Genomic DNA, 18,266 nt, shown 5'->3' on the forward strand with positions numbered 1-18,266 from the left:
ACCGGAACACACCAGCACCTCAGTCACATGTGCAGTGGTGTGCACACACATGCTGATCTACATGTACACCCAGCTGTATGCACACACTGCACACACTCATCTGAGGCACATCCATGTGCAAACCATCATGTACCCCTGCACACACCCATCTCAAACCCCTGCCCCCCACTGCAGCTGCACACAAACACCCATGCACAGGCACATCCCATACATAGGTCATGGGGTCTTGGATTGACTGAGGATGGAGGCAGATCTGGGGTCTCTCTGGTCCCATCACCTGTTCAGGCAGGGTAACCCAGAGCCAGGGGCCGAGGACAGTCTCCACGTGGTTTTTGTGAATATCCAAGGATGGAGACTGCACACCTTCCTAAGCATCTTGGGCCAGGGGAAAGTGTTTCCTGACATGCAGAGGGACCCTCTTGCACTCTGGTTTGTGCCTGTGGCCTGTGGTCCTGCCACTGGGCACTCCTGGGTAGAGCCAATCCCTGGCCCCTACACTTTCCCTCAGGTATTTATCTACATGGATGAGATCCCCCTGAGCTTCCTCTGCTCTGGGAGGCACAGTCCCAGGTCTCACAGCTTATCCTTATATGAAAGATGCTCCAGCCATTCCTGCTTGGGGCCCTTCACTGTACTCCCTCCAGCATGTCCATGTCTCCAGGACTTGCTCTTGGGAGCTCTGCACTGGACACAGCACTCACAGGCACATTCGTGACGTCCTGTGACCTGCTGACAACACCCCAGCGCAGCCCAGGATGTCATTCACCTGCTTTGCCCTGAGGAGACGCTGAGCCCATGGTCAATGTGGTGCACTTGCAAGGACAGGTGTGCAAGGACACGTGTTCATGCACAAGGACAGGTGCGTACACGCAAGGACAGGTGCGCAAGGACAGGTGTGACAGATGCGCACACGCAAGGAAAGGCTTTCGGGGGCAGAGGGAGGGAGCGAGGCAAGAGCGGTCACGTGAGCTGGGCGGGGCGGCAGGTGCGCGAGGGGCGGGGCCGCTTCTGCGCCTTTAAGGCGCCACGCAGGTGGCAGGTGCTGACGTCACTGTGTGGATGCGTCACGGGGTGGGGCCGCAAGGTGCGTGGGGCTGGGTCGGGGCCGCTCCGGTCTCCTCCTGCCGATGGACCCGGCCAGGCGCGGCAGCGCCGACCGGGGCCCGGCCGCCGGCGCGGGGTCCCGACCCGGCCCCTCGCGCGGCCCCGGGAGCGCGGCTCGGCTCCCGCCCGATGCTGGGGTTTCGGCGGCGTCTTTCCTCGGCAGCGGCGTCCCGGGCGGCCGTAGGAGCTCCCGACCGGATGCCGCGTGCGACCCCTTCGGGCACGGCTGCCCGCGGCGCGCAGGGACCGAGGAGCGGCCTCCGGCCCGGACCCCGCCGGAGGGGCTCCCGCTGCCGGCCCTGCTGCCCCCCGTCCCGGGCGGCCCCCCGTCCCCGGCAGCGCCCGGCCGAGCCGCCTTCCCCGCGCCGGGCCCGCCGGAGCGGCGGGAGATGTTGCCCAAGGCGGAGTCCAGTGACCACATCGCGGCCTGGGCGGGCCCCGCCATGCCCCGCGCCCCCACGCTGCCCAAGGCCGTGTCCAGCGAGTTCCTCGCCGGCGGGCGGGTGGGCCTGACCCCCCGAGCGGAGCCGGGCGAGCTACCCGTCCTCGCCGGGCCCCTCGGCCGGCTCGGCCCTGGCGACGTCTGCGATCCGCTGCCGGACTGCCCGGACCAGGCCCCGGAGGACGGCGCGTTCCGGTGAGTGGGGCTGCGGGGCGCTCGCGGGGACGGGGCGCGCAGTGCCGTGGGAGCAGCACCCGCTGTGCACTGGAGGTGCCCCCTTCTTCCCACTGTGGCGGGTTCAGCAGGATTGGCGTGCGGGGCTGCAGGCATGCTCCTGGCGGGGAGGATGCCTGGTACCCACTGTTCGTGGGGGATGTCGTGATAGAGACATCGACTGCAGAGTGGGTGCCACCTACCCCCGCTGTCCCCGAGCACTGGGGCTAGCGTGGCGCTGCTCTCCTTCCCTATTGAAACGTGTCCCTTGTGTCTGAGGCTCCTCCTGTCACTATCAAAAGAGCCTGCGGGCCCTTTGCTGGTGCCCGTGTGCAATGGCATTAATGTGTTGTGATGGATGTGGCTTTGCGTTGGTGAAGGACACCGCTGCGGGGCTGCAGCACTGCTGTCGCATGTGCTGCCCTGGCCTTTGTGGCTGGCAGGGGCTGGGAACAGAGATCCGGGTCCTTTTCCCCGGGAACCTGAGCTTTCCTGGAGAAGAGGGGGGGAAGCGGTTTTCCAGAGACACCCTGTCTTGCAGCCTGCCTGCTGTGCCAGCCTGCCTGTGTTAGCTGGTGGTGATAAAGACAAGGGCTCTTTGTGCTGATTTCTAGAATTTCAGGTGGCAGATCTTGGGGGGCCTTGGAGGCAAGGACCTGTCTCCCTCATATGGGAATTAAGGACCTGGTGTATATGCCATGACTAAGCTTCAGCCTTGGCTACTTCTATTGCCAGCAAAAAGCTTCCTTGGCAGAGCTGGGGGCTAAACAGGGGTACAGAGAACCCCTCCAAGCCCCCATGTTAGCCTGTTCTTCCTTTGTCCTCCCAAGCATCACAGTGGTCACCTGGAACGTAGGTACAGCCATGCCCCCAAATGATGTGACATCGCTGCTGCACCTCAACACGGGCGAGACAAACGATGTGGACATGATCGCCATCGGGTAAGAGAATGAGGTGCGGCTTCCCCTTCTCCTTACCCTCCCCCCCCTCTGGCAAATCCCCTTTTTGGGGAATCCCCAGAGCTCTGGCAGACAAGGAATGGAAGCTTCAGCCTCCCATGGGGCATGGGGAGTAGGGAGGAGTGTGTATCACAAATGATAGCATATCAGAAAAGGTGATGGAGAATCAGCTCCTGGTAGAATGGGAGTGCTGAGAGGAACTGAAACCCTTGAGTACTGATTAGACTTGAATCCTCATCAAGCCTGAGGCTGCCTATGCTGGGCCAGGTGAGCCCTGCTCTTGCTGTGAGCCGTGGTGGTCCTTGGGTCAGGTCTGTCAAGGCAATTGACTCGCCTGGCTAAGTCCTCTGGGAGCATTCTCCTCTCTGCTTTTGCATGTGGCATGCAGGCCTCAAGGGCATAGATCTGCTGTTCTCCCGTGGCTGGATTGGCTCCATGCCCCTGGTACATAGACCTGCTGGCAGGGCAGTGCCACAGCACTGTGGCGAGGCTGGTGAGGTGAGGGTGGCTGTCCCTCAAGGACTGCAGTGGTATGTGAATTCCTGCTAAGGCCAGGGATGTGTGGTCCTTGCACAGGGAGCAGGAAGCCTCTGCCTATAGATGTGAGGTGGAAGAGCTGGATCTGCCTCCAGGACTGCCCCAGAGCTCCCAGCCACAGGAGCATAGTGGTGTAAGGGCTGAGGCTGCCAGGGCTGTGATGCTGTGTTGGAGCCAGCCTCCCAGTCCCCTCAGACTTGCAGGCCAGTGGAATGAGTTTGTGTGGGCTGCAGAGGTCAACCTGAGCTGCGTGGATAGGGTGAGGGGTGTAGCTGACAGTGAGGGACCTGCTGGGACCATGTTCCGGCCCGGGCAAGGTGTCCTGCTTACTCCTTGCTTCCTGGCATTTCTGCCTGGCTGCGTCCTTCCTTGGACCTGTGTCTTTGTGCTCCAAGCACTCGATATTTTTGGGCAAGACATTTCCTGATTGTGCTGCTCTCTATGGATGTTTTTCTCTCTCTTCATTAATTGCTGAGCTGGGAGGAGCACTATTAACTTTCTGGTTGCTGCTGCTCCGAGCTGCATTGCTCAAATACATCTGGACGCTTGGTGCTGGTGGGACATGACCTCTCTGTAGAGACTAATTTGACTGAAAGGCCCCGTAAGCCCTCTTGCACCTTGAGATGGGCTTCAGGCTTCTGCTCAACTCTGTGCAGCTTAACTGCTTCTGCTTTAGAAAGGGCCAAGGCCTCCTGGATTCAGGGCCACTTGTGCCTCCTGCCAGCACATGGCCCAGAATCACTGGAGCAAAGACATGGCTGGTTTGTGCTCTAAAATCAATGTCTTCCCTTGAACTGCCCTTCACACCCTGTCCTGCTGCCCAGCATTGTGCTTTGGCACCTCTCCTGAGTTCTCACTAACTGGGACACAGATGCTTTCCTGGTGTGGCTGAAGGACCTGTACATTTCCTCTCAGGCTGCAGGAGGTAAACTCCAAGATAAACAAGCGCTTGAAGGATGCCCTCTTCACGGATCAGTGGAGCGAACTCTTCATGGATGTGCTCAGCCCCTTCCACTTCATCCTGGTAAGGAGTCCCAAAGGAGCTGGCAGCTGGTGTTCTCTCTGCCTGCCAGGCAGGTGGGACACAGAGACAGAGAGCTGGACTGCAGGATTGAGGGAGGTGCGGTGGGAGAGCTGGCTGGAGAGACAGCCTACAGCCATCCAAGCAGCAGGGACCGCTGCTGCATCTCACCCAGTGAGTTGTTTGGCTTGTGTCACTCTGCTCCCTTTCCTGTGCTTATGCTTCCTCTCTGGTGCTTTGAGGTGACTTTGTTGCTGACTACATTGAACTACGGTGAGGAGGTGAATGTGGGAACCGGCCTGTGCTGCTGGCAGTAGCCTGCAAGGCTCTGAGCAGGCTCAGCTTCTCCAGTCAGGTTCAGCTCCCCAGGGCATTTGCCTCAGAGCATACATAAGCCCAGTATCACTGAGGCTCAGGTTTGGCTGTCAGTGTTCAGGAGGGTATGCGCAGATCTCTGAACCAAATGTGCTGTTAGTCACCTGTGGGATGGGGAGGCACACGAAGGGTGGAGGTGCTGCCCCATGGCCTGGAGCAGGGGAAGTTGTCCTGCTGTCCCTAGGCTCTCTGCCATCCTACCTCCAGCCCTTGCTCCTGTTCCAGGTCAGCACAGTGCGGATGCAAGGTGTGATCCTGCTGGTGTTTGCCAAGTACTACCACCTGCCCTTCCTGCAGGACATCCAGACAGACTGTACCAGGACAGGGCTGGGGGGATACTGGGTGAGTGTGGCCCTGGGGGGAGATGGCAGGGGGTTGGCTTCCCAAGGAGTCATGGGATCCTCTTGGTGCAGGGCAACAAGGGTGGGGTGAGCGTTCGTCTCTCCATCTTCGGCCACATGGTCTGCTTCCTGAATTGCCACCTGCCAGCACACCTGGAGAAGGCAGAGCAGCGCAAGGAGGATTTTGCCACCATACTGCACATGCAGCAGTTTGAGGGGCCTGTGGCCAACGGCATCCTGGACCATGAGTGCGTACCCCACCACTTTCCTCCCCGGTCTGGGCTCTACTGCCAGTCCCAGTGCTTGACCACATCCATGTAGGGTCTGGGGTCTGTCCCCTGCATCCCAGCACAGCCTGGAGATCAGGTCTTGCATGCAGAGCTGGCCCAGCATGGACTCAGTGTGGTGGGATAGGTGTTTAGAGGGGTCTTGGTCTCATCACATTCAGGGCTGGTACAGCTCAAGCCTTACTAGCACTGTTGGGGTTTGGGACCAGTGAGGCAGAGGGGCCAGCACTGTCCTGGTGTCCTGGCTGCGCTGTCTGAATCCCACGGGTGCCTCACTGTGGACATTTTCACCCTCAGGTTCAGCTTGGGGAAGTCTGGCCCATTTGGCTAACGATGCTTGGTCCTACCTGCAGAATCCTGGCGGCTGGCCAGGCTGCCAGCTGAGCACTGACCTGTGCCAGTGTTCCCAAGAGCATCTGGGCTGTGGGATAAGGCTGCCCCTAGGCTGGGGACATCTTACCCCTGCTGTGCTGGCTCTGGTAGCCTCAGCCCTTTCAGCCTGTTGCCCTCGCTCCCATCCACAGCCTCGTGTTCTGGTTTGGGGACCTCAATTTCCGCATCGAGAGCCTGGACATCTGCTTTGTGAAGTATGCCATTGACAGCAATGTCCTGAGCCAGCTCTGGGAGAAGGATCAGGTGAGGGACGGGCATGCTGGCAGCCTACACTGGATCCCAAGCAGTGATTGACTCTCCCCAAAACTGCCCATGCAGCTGTGGGACAGGGCATGTCCTCTTGCAGCCCATAGGACAGGAAGGGCCCTGGCTCTCATGTCTCTGGGGAGAGGAAGGGACAGCAGAGTCTCAGGTCAGTTTGGATGGAACTGGGCACACTTCCCTCATCGGTGAGTGAGGAAGAGCTGAGGCATTGAGTCTACAGACTAGCTGCTGGCATAGATGGACAAACCCTGAGAGCTGTGGGAGCTAGCAGGAACGGGATAGGGATGTCACAGTGTGCGAGGGTGGAGAGATCTTGGTGGTGTTTGCAGAGGGGTCTGGCTATGGGGGCTGCTGTGCTCCTTGATGTGCTCTCTTCCCCACAGCTGAACATTGCCAAAAGCACCTGGCCTGTTCTCAGAGGCTTCCAGGAGGGACCCCTGAACTTCCCACCCACTTTCAAGTTTGATGTGGGCACCAACAAGTACGACAGCAGGTAGGAGAGGAGAGCTGGGCATGAGGTGGGGCTGAGAGATGCAGGAGCAGTGGGACTCAGAGCCAGGGTGGGTGCTGGTGTGGATGGGTGAGGAGAGCAGCCATGCTGGGGTGGGCACAGGCTGGACTGGGATGTGATGGCAATGCTGGTACCAGTGCAGGTCTGTCCCTGCAGCTGTGCTGAGTGGAGTGCCAAGATGAGCTGCATCCCCTGCCCACATGTGGTGTAGTGCCGGGGGAGGCAGTTTGGGTCAGAGCCCACTGCCTGGCAAGAGATGCCTCTCTGTGCCCTGCAGTGCCAAGAAGCGAAAACCTGCCTGGACTGACCGCATCCTGTGGAAGATAAAACCTCCCAGCAAGGGGTGGGGCACAGGTGGGCACCGGCCCAGCCAGGGTGTGCTGTCAGTGAGCCAGCTGTGCTACTGCAGTCACATGGAATACACGGTCAGCGACCACAAGCCAGTAGCTGCCATCTTCGCTGTGCAGGTGAGCACTGTCCAGGGCTGCTGGGAACACAGGCAGGACCTGCAGGGCTGGGATGCCCTGCAGGGGCATCTCAGTGTGTGGGGCTTACTTCTGTTTGGCAAGCTCAGCTGCCTTGCCCCTGAGTGGGGCCTTCTGTGGGTATATGCACAGGGGCCCTGGGCAACAAAGGCAGCTCTTTGCCATGCCCTTGCACACCATGTACCTGTCTCTGACAGTTTGCTTCCAAGGTGGACAAGCCCCAGGTTGAGATTTATGTGGCTGACGAGTGGAGCAGGCCTGAGCAAGCAGTTGTCAGGTACAAGATGGCTGTTGGCTTCCACCGGAGCTCCTGGGACTGGATAGGACTCTACCGGGTAGGGGCTTGGGGGCTGCTGGGGCTGGAGGGAGTGGGGAGCACTGCACAGCACTGTGGGGTCCCTTCTGAGCTACCCCCCACCAGCGAACATGGTGAGGGCATGGAGCTGTGCCCTCCCCCTGGCATCATGACGTGGTCCTGCTTCAGGAGGCTCAGGTCTAGCAGTTCCCTCTTCCTCCTGCTCTGTGGGCCCCACAGGGCCCCAGGGCACACGTGGGGGGGTGCAAGGCAGCTCTGGGTCATCCTGTGTGAGGCAGAGGGGGCTGAGCAAGAGGAGAGTAAAGGGTGATGGTGCCGAGTGGGGCTCACATTGCCCCACTCACCTGTGTTCTCCTATGTATGTGCACAGGTGGGCTTTCGGCACCCTAAAGACTATGTGTCATATGTCTGGGCCAGGAGTGATGAGGGGGAACGCTGCCTGGAGAAGCAGCTGTGTGCACAGGTGAGCTGGGGCCAGCCCTGCTGTCTTGCTGGCACTTCTGCCCCATGGTGCATCCCTTTGTGCCCCTGGATGGGGGAGGCAGACACCTCGTTACTGCTTTGTGCTGAGCCTCAGGCAGGCTCATGGTGTTGGCAGTAGAGATTTGTGCTTTTGGCTGGGGCTGGAGGTGGGGTGGGGAGCACCTCTGTGCCAACCTTGGTGCCCATCAGGTGTCTCTGGGCTGCAGGTGATGTTCTCTGAAGAAGCACTGCCTAAGGGGAATGGCGAGTACATTCTTGGATACTACAGCAACACCTCCAGTAGCATAGCTGGTGTGACTGAGCCCTTCCAGGTAAGCACAGGCAAGAGGTGAGGGGGAGGGGGAATGGGTGTGGGGGAGTCTCTGGATGGGGGAGGTCAGTTGCTGTGGTACCCAACAATCCCCTGTGAGTGTCAGCCAGCAGTGCTGATGCAGGGGTGCAGATCTCCCTACCCAGGTCAGAGGAGGGCAGCAGCTCCACAGACAGCTCAGGCAGCAGCTCAGAAGAGGATGACAGTACACTTGTCCTCCTGGCCCCCAAATCCCGCAGCCCCAGCCCAGGCAAGATGAAACGGCATCGGAGCCGAAGCCCCAGCCTGGCCAAGTTCCAGGGCCTCATCCTGCGGCCATCAAGCCGGGACAGGGGTACAAGCCGCAGTCCCTCACCCCAGAGCCGTCGCAGCCTCCCCAGGAATATCCCTACAATCCATCTGCCACAGGAAGAGCTGGGGTACCATGGAGTCAAAGGCAAGGAGCTGGGACAGGCACCTGAGAGCCTGGAGGGCAGCTCTTTCTACCAGACTGTGGAGGAGCAAGGTGGCCTTCGGCGTGTCTCTGCTGACAGCCCCCTGGCCAGGGCTGACCCCCGGAACCTAGGCCTGCTGCCCGCACTGCGCCTGGAAATGATTGACCAGGCCCTGGGCCGGCGGTGGGAGAGCGCAGACCAGGGCTATTACCCCTGCCGGAAAATGAGTCCCACCAGCCTTCCAGGCTGTGGCACCTCCCCAAAGGAGGGGCGCAACCCCCAGGAACTGGACAGACATAGCTGTGCCATGGGCCACTGATGCAGTGGTTCCTTCCCTCCTCCCCATAGCGCGCTTGCTGTGTGCTTTCCTCTGCCACTTTCCTGCTGAGACACTCCCTCCCTTATTTATTGCAGTGATTACTCACCCCTGTTGTGTGCCTGGCAGGTAGAGGCCCCCCCTGCTGCCCCCAGCCCAAGCTCCTGCCCTGGGCAGGGCTGTGAGATGACAACACAGGGGAGGGTGGGCAAAGCTGGTCTAATATGGTTTGGGGAACCCCTCATGAACTTCCAAGTGCAGGACTCTTATCCCATGGGAGGAGTGCTGGCCTCACACCTGAGGTAGCACAAGAGGCCAGGGCAGGGCTCTGGCAGGAATGGCGATGGGCACAGAGCGAGGACCACCACAGGGTACCCTGGAGATCAAAGCTTGCTCCTTCCCTGCTCTACCACTGTGCCTCAGCCTGAACATAGTGCAAGTGACAAAATAAATGATTCTGCCCACCCCAGCTGCACTGTGCTCACTGCTGGGGGCAGGATCAGCCCCAGGGTGGGGGCCACAGCATGAAGAGGGGGCCAGCAGGGTCAGCCCTTGCACCATACACCATGCTCTGACCACCCTTTATTTCTTCTGCTGCATGCAGGTACTGACCCCAGCCCTCCTACTTTGCCTGTGCAAGAAGGTCAGTGTCACACCTTACTGCTCAGGCCCCCCAGTTGAAGGGTCACCAGTCTAGGAGTGGGGGACCCTGCCATCCCCCCTGCCCCAGAGCACACCAAGGAAGGACAATGGGTTTCCCCATTCCTGAGCCCTCCTATTTCTTTCCCCTTGTTTTTGATGCTCATGGATGGCAGCCACAGTTCCTTGAGAGGCTTCTCAGGCTCTCTGCCTGCTCTGGCTGTGGTCCTCAGCTCTGTGCAGTCATGCCAGCAGACATGCTCAGTGCCATCCTTTGACTCGGGGACCAGATCCCAAGCAGCTCCAGGCTGCAGCACAGCACATCTTCCTCCCTTTCCTTCCCAAGGCAGCGTTGCTTGGGCATCATCGAGGCACTGTGTGGGGCCAAGTACCTGGTGTGTGCTCTATGACCAGATGCTGGCACTGCTCACAGAAGGTGCCTCCTTTGGCTTGTGTCTTCCAGTGTGGATGCTTGGCCTTGGAGCTCACAGGCAGAGGGCCCCAGCCTCTTAGAGTCTTTTTGAGCTGTCGTGCAGGTACAAGTACAGCCCTGGTCACTGTGGTACAGCTGTCAAAGAAGCAAAGCTGTGACCATCAATGTAACCCTGCAGCACCAACATCCACTGCCCCTGCCCTGCAGCCTGCTTGTGGCATGGCAGAGCAAGGGCCATTGTGTGCACTGCTGTTTCCTGCCCCACACAGGCCCTGGCCTCTTGACCTCCCCACCTACCTGTGCTGTGACCCCCTGCCTGGGCTGCAGGCAGCAAGCAGCTCCAGAACAAAGCAGTCCATGGTGATGTGGTCAGCCAGGACAGCCACGTCCATGTCACTGCACTCCCTCACCCTGTGGAGGCACCGTGCCAGCCTGCAGGCACAGGAGAGCAGGCGTCAGCAGGTGCTGGCCAGGGCAGGCATCCCACCTCCTCTGATCCCCAACTGTGTGTATGCACACAGTGCCCTCTTACTCCTGGACTCACACCTGCGTGTGCAGTTGCAGTGGAGGAGTGGCCGGCTGTCCACGTTGTGCAGCTGGTACCTCACCTCGTGGGGTGCAATCTGGTGCTCACACTTACCCAGATGCTTGTTGCACCTGCACCCCCTGCCTGGGCCTGAGGAGAGTGGGGAGGTAAGAAGCACCCCAAGCACATGACCCCACCAGCCTGAGGCCTTGGGCCACCCCTCCTGAGGTGTGCACATGCTGCCCACAGTACCAGCTCACCCTGCTGCCTATGCTCCTTCACAGCAGGTACGGGTGTGGCTCCACACTGTGCTGTGATTGGGCTAGGCCCAATGCTGCCATACCAAGGGTGTGCTGAGATTCCAGCCCTTTGCTCTGCTCCAACCAGATCCTGTCCCGACACGGTCAATGCTGTTGTGGGGCCAGGCTCTAGCTGCCACTGCACTGCTGGGTGCCTGGTTGTAAGCTCATCCTTATTCCTGGCCAATGCCGGGGTACCTGGGCCCTGCAGCTGCTGGGCTGTCTTAGGTCTCCATGCCTGGCGGCGCCCAAGCTTCACCCTCAGTTGCTGTCGAAGCTGCTTACGCCCAGTTCTAGGGAAATTCCTTCCCTTGTCTGGGGGCTGCACAGTGAGGCTACCCCTCTCCTCTGCCGGCAGGCTGGGGTGGTACTGACTCTGCTGCACCATCCTGGCCAGAGGCACTACACCATAACGCTCACACCTGGGGACACCATGTACTGTGAGGTCCTGCACACCAACCAAGCCGTGACCGGGCAGGCAGCGGGGCAGGGCACGCTCAGGGCCGGGGCACCCGGGCACTCACCCGCCCCACCAGTGCCACTGGACGCACTCCTCGCTCTCTTCCAGCACAAAGCAGGGTACCTCCAAGAGGTTGAAGAATGTGACGCCGATGATGTTGGAGACGGTGTCGTTGATGGCGAGCAGGCACCGCCGGAACCTGCAGGCAGGGACCGGTGAGGAGGGCGGGGCTCCCCAGGCCCCCCCGTTGTCCCCACGCCCCCGGCCCCGGGCCCACCTGGCGTCGCAATCGCAGTGAGAAACGGTGTGCAGGCGATAGTTGCGGATGCCGTAGCTGAACTGCAGCGCCGTGATCTGCGCCCAACACTGGTCGTGCTCCCGACAGCACCGGTCGGGGCCGCGGAACAGCCCTGCGGAGGCGCCGATGAGCGCGGCCCAGGGGAGGGAGACCGGGTGCCACCGCCGCCCCCCGCCTCTCCCTACCCAGCTCGCTCCAGTTCCCCGCCGAGTCCCCCGCGCCGCACCACAGCGTGCCTGGCAGCGTCCAGCCCCGGCGGCGGCGGCGTTGCGGTCCCGGCGTCACGGGGTCGGTGCAGGCGGCGCGGCGCCGCCAAAGGACGGACAGGGCCCGGCGCAGCGCGGCCCCGTGCGCGGCGGGCGGGCGGTGCGCGCAGGCGGCGCGGAAGGCGCGGGCGAGGCGCGGATCGCGGCGGGCCCAGCAGGCATGGAGGCGGCCGGGGGCGGCCCAGACGCTCTCGACCAGCACGGGCCCGGTGCCGGCACTCAGGAACGCCACGTACCACGCGCCGCCCACCCCCGCCACCTCCCGCGCACACACAGCCCCGCCGGGCCAAGCGCGCGCGCATGCGCACAGCGCCGCGCAAGCCAGCGCCGCACGCACCCACATCCCGCGCGCCGCTCCGCCCCCCGCTCCCGGCTTTAACCCCGCGCCTGGCGGCGGACCCGGGGCTGATTGGCCCGCGCCGCGCAGGCCCCGCCCCACCGCGGGGGAGAGCGGCGGGGTGCGGCCGGAGTCCCCAGCCCTGGCGCTTCCATTCCTGGGCGGCCCCTGCTACACGCATCCCCACCCCACGCACTCTCTCCCTGGGCACCCATGAGTGTGCTCTCACGTGCACGGCTCTGGGTGCGTGCAGGTATGCACAGGTGCCTGCACACTTACCTTGAGCACACGTGTACACACGTGTGTGAGCGTATGCCCATGTGCCGTGCATGCCCAACCATGTGTGTGTCCCGCACAGGCTGTAGCCGTGTCCCTGCTCAAGTGTGCACTGCGTGTAGTCAGGACACACAGCACTGTCCTGTCCAGCCCGTGCCGAAGCAGCCCATGGCCCAGGACCACGCCTGTTCGAGGGCTGAGTATCCCTGAGGATGGAGCCTCCACAGCCTCCCAATGCAAGTCCTACTACTGCCTGACCTTCACAGTACAAAGGTGTTTCCTGATGTTCAAAGGAACCTCCCATGTCCGAGTTTGTGCTCATTGTACTTTGTTGCAGTACTGAACATCAGTGGGAAGAGACAAACTCTTGTCTCTTTGCATCCTCCCTGCCTGGCTATTAACAGGATCCCCCAAAATTCCTCTGCTCCAGCCTCAGCAGACCCTGCTCCTGCAGACACTCTACACAGTACAGGTGCTCCAGTCACTCCACCACCATCACGGCTCTTTGCTGGACTCACCCCAGCAGGTCTGGGTGAGTGATTGCCCAGGTGATCCTAGCTAGAGCAGCACAGCTCCCCTAGTGCTCCCTGCCCAGCTTTGCCTGGTGCAGCTTGGGTGGCTGCCGTGAAGACACATCCCTGGCTCCTGCCTTAGCCAGTGCCCAGCAGTATCCCAAGGTCCATCCCTGCAGAGCTGCTTTCCACCTGGTGGCCCAACTTATGCTGGTACAACATCCCCATGGGAATCAGGATCTCTCTACCCTGGAAATACCCTGGGAGGGTAGCTGGGCTGTGGGGCAGAGCTCACTCCCCACCTATCCCAGGGCCCCAGTGCTCCAGGGAAGCATTGCTTAGGGCAGCCAGTGGGTCTGGTAATCCTGTGCATCACTGCTGCATCCCAAAAGGATGCTGGCCCTGCTCTGGAGAATTGGCCCACTGAAGTTCAGATGCACCAAGGAAGGAAGGAAGGAAGGAAGGAAGGAAGGAAGGAAACCATGGTTCCCCTGGTGTGGCTCTTTCTTCCAGGGCTAGTCTGGAGTCATGTCTGTGTCCAGGCTGATGCTCTGCCCTGCTGGGGTTCAGGGGGGCCAGGGGAGGTGGTCTGTGGAGCCCTAACCCTAACCCAGGGACACTGGGGGCTGATGGATGGGGCTTGGCAGTGTAGGTTTATCTCACCTTATCAGGATTTCCCTGACAGCAATGCACCGCAGACAGGGCCGAGTTCACCCTGTGGCTGTGATAGGGCTGCTGTGAGCCACCAATAACATCACCCCAGGTGTCACAAAGGTCTCCCCTGTCCTGGCAGCTGTGTTCATGAAGCTGGATGAGGGCTGGCAGGATGGGAACTGGCATACGAAGGCTGGGGAAGGGCTCTGCTCAGGGGTACCCCAGACGTGGGAGAACCAGCTTTCCACCACCCCCACAGGGATCCACAGAGCCCTTCTACCATGGGCTCTGCCACACTGTGCTGCATTCCTGTCCCAGTGCCCCTGGGGCTGCCCTGTGCATGCGTTGTGCCCCCTCATGCCCAGCGCCCTGGGGCTGCCCTGTGCCTGGGCTGTGTTGGTAGTCCCATGGGGCCCCACAGGGAGGGATCCATGGGGCAGCAAAGGACAGCCTTGGCTGACAAGTGTATAACTGTGTCAGGGACCAGGGACACAAAACCCAGTTTGGGTTTGTCTGGATGATAACAGGGGATAAGGAGGGATGCTCAATGCTTTGGCCTTCACTGCCCAAGCAGCCAGTGGGTTACAGGGCTGGCTCTGCAGCAGAGCTACCCACTGTGTAATCACGCAGCTACTGCCCTGCTGTCAGCTGCTGGCAGAAGGCTGGTGGCTGGCTGGACAGTGAGGACGTGGGGCTGAGCCCTGGGCTACCCATCCCTACAGGCAGCACTGCCAGCCCTGCACCCAGCTCTGCTGACGTGGCTCAAGGCCGCAGACAAGGCCAGTGCGGGGCTAAGCTGCCAAGGACTCGGGGGCTGAGCCCGCAGTGGGGGAGCACTGAACTGTGGTGGAGATGCCAACATTCATGGTCAATGCAGCGAGGGTGGGCAGTGGGTGGGCCTGGGTCAGCAGGAGTACAGGAATGGGCTGGTGAAGCTGGTGAAGCAATTTTTTCCCCCCTTCTCTGTATGCCATGTTCCATTTGGGGCTCCCCAGTACAAGAAAGATCCCATACTGGAGTGAGGCTGGTGAAGGCTGCTGAGCTGGTTAGGAGTGGAGCTAGGCTTACTTGGGTCGAAGGAGAGGAGAAATCAGACTTTATCTGCCCTGAACTCTGAGTCATGGCAGGGCTCATTTCTTCTCCTTTTGCACTCCCCAGGCCAGCATGGGCATTGGGGTGATGCATCCTATGAAGACATCCTGCAGGCAGGGGCTGAATGACCAGACTGTGTGAGTGGCTGACAGACCTGTATCAGTGCTGACACACCCCCAGATGTCCCCATGTCCAGCCTTGCCCTTCACCCCAGCCAGCTGGCAGCACTGGCTCCCCACTGTGTGTGTACCATGCATGCTGCTGGCCATGTCCTGCTTGTGTCCTCTGGGGACAGGCACCCTTGGAGGGGATACACATCTTCCCTTCTGGAAGATGAATTGCTGCAGCACTGGATATAAGTCTCTCTGCATTTTACTACTCTAAGTTGGAACTTATGACTTTGTGGAAGGAAGGATGAACATGTGTCCATCCTGTGCAATAGAGCATCCAGGGGATCCATGGCTCTGGACATGAAAGGCAGAACAGGGAAACAACTTCATGAGAGAAAATGTCTTTGTGAAGGTTGGAAAACAAAAATCAAGTGGGAATGAGCAAAGGAATTGTGCAGTTATTTCAGGCCTGAGTTGAGATTATCAGTTCAAGCACCTTGCAGACCCAGGGGAGACCCTTGAAGGCTCCTTTGGACTCTAGCATGCACCCATAAGTCCCTCAACCCCATGCTGGTGGGTTGGTACTCCCCAGGTGGGCAGCCAACACAGCCACCACCTGTCTCCCTAGGAGAGCCTGGGTCAAGCTGTGGCTCCATGTGATATCTTTGTCCCACCTGGATCCCATCCTTTGGCATCAAGACCCCACGCCAGTGCCACCCTGTCACACTTGCGTGGGCACCATCATCACACAGCAGCCTGCTGCATCAGGCTGCTCAGGCTTTCCATCAGCCTGATGGAGATGATGGCACTGGGATGTGGTGGGAATCAGGCTCTTTCTGCTGCTTTTGTAGCATTTGCTTGCTCCCTGGCTATCCTGTGGGGCCAGAGGCCAGGGTGATGGGCTTAACTCACCTGCACCCTGCAGTCCTGCCTCTAGGGACAGCAGTGGTTCAGGCTGGGGTAGCACTGGTGCCCGTGGGTGCTCAGGCCACCCTGGGCAAGGACAGCCCACATGCCTGGCCCCAGGCCCTGAGAAGGCTGTGCTGGTTGTCATCATGTAGCATCTGCCCGGAGTCCTTCAAGGAAAGAGCCATCCCTCTAGGATATATTGTCTAATACATATTTTTAGGGGAAGGGACTACAGAGGCAGAATTTTCTTCTCTCTTGCCAGATTCTCATTGCAGAAGCAAAGCGAGCTCCATCAGCTATTTTCAGTGTGAGTCTGGGCTGTAGATGGGGATGGTCAGTCTGCACATCTGCAGGTCCTGCAGCTCACAGGAGCAGTCTCCTGCTCCAGGTTCTCAGCCAGAGCTGCAGCCTCCTCAAGGTCTTTTCCAAGAAAAGAGCACCCTGAGGGCCCTGGGCAGCCTTGTTGGGGTGACCCTGCTTGAGCCAGGGACTAGACAACCTCCACCCTCAGCAAGGAGGTGTGCCTTGCTTCCAGCAGTAAATAACCAGACTTGCCTATAGGAAAATACAGAAAGCCCCAATACATAAGGAACACAAAGAAAACCACCCCCAAACCCACCACAAGGCACAGAGATTCCTTGTAAGAGGATGCTGATGGTAGGAGGAAGTTCCTACCATTTTCTGTTTTCCCTTAGCCCCATGGCAATTCTCCATGCCATTGTAATCTTGGGAGCACCTGGTTTTACTGCCCTGGTGAATGCTTTCCCTTTAAATTATGGGAACTACCCAGGAGGAAGCAGCTCTGCAAGGAGGAGTGGTACCTGATTGGTGCATATCACTGCACTCCAGGTGAAGGTCAGGTAAGTGATGAGTCAGCAGGAGCTGGGTTGACCAAAAGCAGGAAGGAGGGGCATCAGCTCAGAGCAGGGACCCCCCTCCCAGCATGTGTGGGGGCTTGGCAGGAGCTGTGGGCTGGCATGCTGTGGGGAGAGGAAAGGTCATGGGGTTGAGGCATTTCTGGAAAGCACAATCTCTTTTCTTTCAATGTCCGAGGAAAACTGTGGGCTGGTATTATTATCTCTTTGGAAATGAGATGAAGGGACCAAAGCAGCTTGACAAGAGAAAAAATTCCCACATGCTTCAGGTTTCCTTCCCATTGTGTACAAGAGATGTGACTGAGCTCTGCCTGTGACAAATGCCGGGAAGGTTTGGGTGCCCGCAGCAGGAAGTGTGTGTGGCACTGGGTGAATCATTTACTGCAGAGTCAGGCAAACAAGCCATAGAACATATGTGTGGTTATTACTCCCAGGTGGCAGAGCAGGGTCTGGCGTGCAGCCAGCTCCACCCTGAGCACCCATGGGGGCTGGTAGGGCTGCAGGCTGTGCACCCTGGGCTGCAGCATCCATGCTACGTCCACATCACCATATGGCTCAGCAAAGAAGTACGAGTGCAGGACAAGCTTAAAAACTTGAGGATTCCTCCTTGAACTCCACACATCTCCCAGTAAAGGCAGTTTCCCAGGTTTTGGTAAAGGAAGTAGCTAATTTCAGATGGCCTTGGGCCCCAGTGAATTTCTCCTTCCCACTGGAGCTGAGTCTGGTACAACTGAGTCTGGGCTTCTCCTGGCTCCATCCAATGAAACTGCTGTCCTGGCTCTCATTTGTAGGTCCAACCTAGAGACAAGGCAGATTCACAAATTCCAGCAATTTCTACAGAGGGCAAACCTCAGAAACAGTCACACCACAGAGACTCTGCAGATGTTGGCCAGCAGCAGGATGAGGCCAGCTGTGTCCCAGGCTGTTAAAGGTTTTCAGCAGTAAAAAAGCAGGGCAGTTACACAGAGCAGCAATTCATGGAGTGAGTCCCGGAGACATGGCATGCTGCTGACACAAGGGATTCTGCAAAGGAAACTGGGACTCAGGAGCTTCCTTGTCCCCTGGCCAAAGATGGTAGCCTGGGCCTGTGCTGCTGTTGTTATGACCCACTGGTCAGGAATGATGTTTAGCATAAATTCTTATCAGGTTGAGCAAAGCCACTGGATACGTGTCAGGAACTCTTGTATTTCATTATACAGTCACCGTAATTCTGGCAACCAGCCCACTGCTTAGACTCAAAAGGTGTTGCCCAACAAGTCTGTGAATTCTTGTAATACACTTCCACAAGGTGCTGGCTAACATGCCACAACGCACCACTACTCAAAGGTGCTAGAAAACAAGTCACAAGACACTCCCATAAACTCCCCACTTGCACAACAAAGTTCAGTCCAGAGTATGGGGTGGAATATGATAAGTGTGCTTTTCCCAGGAGAGAAATAATACAGAAGAGGGAGAGAGAACAAAGATTATCATCAGGCACCTTGGTCTTGCCGTGTGGGTGGTCCAGAGCTGGGACTGTGAGACAAAGAAAGTGAAAAAGAAAGGGAGAGAAAAGGGAGGGAAAAGAGAGTGGGGGGGCCCAATCCACTTTCTTTTCTAGTTAACCTGGTACAAGCATGTTATGTAAACTTGACTTTTTGTGCTGTTTTTTTCATGCATGCACAGCCTGCCACTTCAGCCCTCCTGCAGGAAGTGAGCTGGAGGAGGGAACTGACCATTAAACTCAGGGAGGAGAAGGAGATTGGCTAAGAACACACTGCCCAACCTGCATGGGTCTCTCTCCTCCAAT

The 18,266-nt window shown here is 59.0% G+C and overlaps 2 protein-coding genes across 7 annotated transcripts; one reads left to right on the top strand and one right to left on the bottom strand.

Annotated features, from left to right (window-relative positions):
- Positions 1 to 602: 602 nt before the first annotated feature.
- On the top strand, positions 603 to 9,260 carry INPP5J (inositol polyphosphate-5-phosphatase J). Of its 5 annotated transcripts, none has more exons than XM_032127866.1 (13): positions 603 to 1,741; positions 2,590 to 2,700; positions 4,171 to 4,279; positions 4,877 to 4,993; positions 5,065 to 5,240; positions 5,804 to 5,915; positions 6,019 to 6,084; positions 6,320 to 6,429; positions 6,725 to 6,914; positions 7,130 to 7,267; positions 7,619 to 7,711; positions 7,938 to 8,042; positions 8,142 to 8,674. In XM_032127866.1, exons 1-13 carry the CDS (start codon positions 1,128 to 1,130, stop codon positions 8,298 to 8,300), a joined length of 2,100 nt encoding a protein of 699 aa, XP_031983757.1. In that variant the 5' UTR covers positions 603 to 1,127; the 3' UTR covers positions 8,301 to 8,674. The 5 variants fall into 5 exon arrangements, with proteins under 5 accessions (XP_031983757.1, XP_031983755.1, XP_031983756.1 ...); XM_032127862.1 differs by having other exon boundaries at positions 1,073 to 1,741; positions 8,174 to 9,260; XM_032127864.1 differs by lacking the exon at positions 7,619 to 7,711 and having other exon boundaries at positions 1,055 to 1,741; positions 8,174 to 9,260.
- A 95-nt stretch (positions 9,261 to 9,355) lies between these two features.
- Positions 9,356 to 12,055, bottom strand: PLA2G3 (phospholipase A2 group III). Of its 2 annotated transcripts, XM_032127868.1 has the most exons (7): positions 11,632 to 12,055; positions 11,426 to 11,558; positions 11,213 to 11,347; positions 10,650 to 11,110; positions 10,410 to 10,539; positions 10,161 to 10,295; positions 9,356 to 9,998 (listed from the first exon to the last, which is right to left on the bottom strand). In XM_032127868.1, exons 1-7 carry the CDS (start codon positions 12,053 to 12,055, stop codon positions 9,794 to 9,796), a joined length of 1,623 nt encoding a protein of 540 aa, XP_031983759.1. In that variant the 3' UTR covers positions 9,356 to 9,793. The 2 variants fall into 2 exon arrangements, with proteins under 2 accessions (XP_031983759.1, XP_031983760.1); XM_032127869.1 differs by lacking the exon at positions 9,356 to 9,998 and having other exon boundaries at positions 10,169 to 10,295; positions 10,408 to 10,539.
- Between the last annotated feature and the right edge of the window lie 6,211 nt (positions 12,056 to 18,266).

Source organism: Corvus moneduloides, chromosome 18 (assembly GCF_009650955.1).
Source record: "Corvus moneduloides isolate bCorMon1 chromosome 18, bCorMon1.pri, whole genome shotgun sequence".
NCBI lineage: Eukaryota > Metazoa > Chordata > Aves > Passeriformes > Corvidae > Corvus > Corvus moneduloides.

Coding starts and splice junctions, on each gene's coding strand:
- INPP5J (XM_032127862.1), top strand. CDS start 1,128: ATGGACCCGGCCAGGCGCGGCAGCGCCGACCGGGGCCCGGCCGCCGGC. Junction 1,742..2,589: donor CCGGAGGACGGCGCGTTCCG/GTGAGTGGGGCT, acceptor TGTCCTCCCAAG/CATCACAGTGGTCACCTGGA. Junction 7,268..7,618: donor ACTGGATAGGACTCTACCGG/GTAGGGGCTTGG, acceptor GTATGTGCACAG/GTGGGCTTTCGGCACCCTAA.
- PLA2G3 (XM_032127868.1), bottom strand. CDS start 12,055: ATGTGGGTGCGTGCGGCGCTGGCTTGCGCGGCGCTGTGCGCATGCGCG. Junction 10,296..10,409: donor CACTGCAACTGCACACGCAG/GTGTGAGTCCAG, acceptor CTGTGCCTGCAG/GCTGGCACGGTGCCTCCACA. Junction 9,999..10,160: donor GGCAGGGGGTCACAGCACAG/GTAGGTGGGGAG, acceptor CTTCTTTGACAG/CTGTACCACAGTGACCAGGG.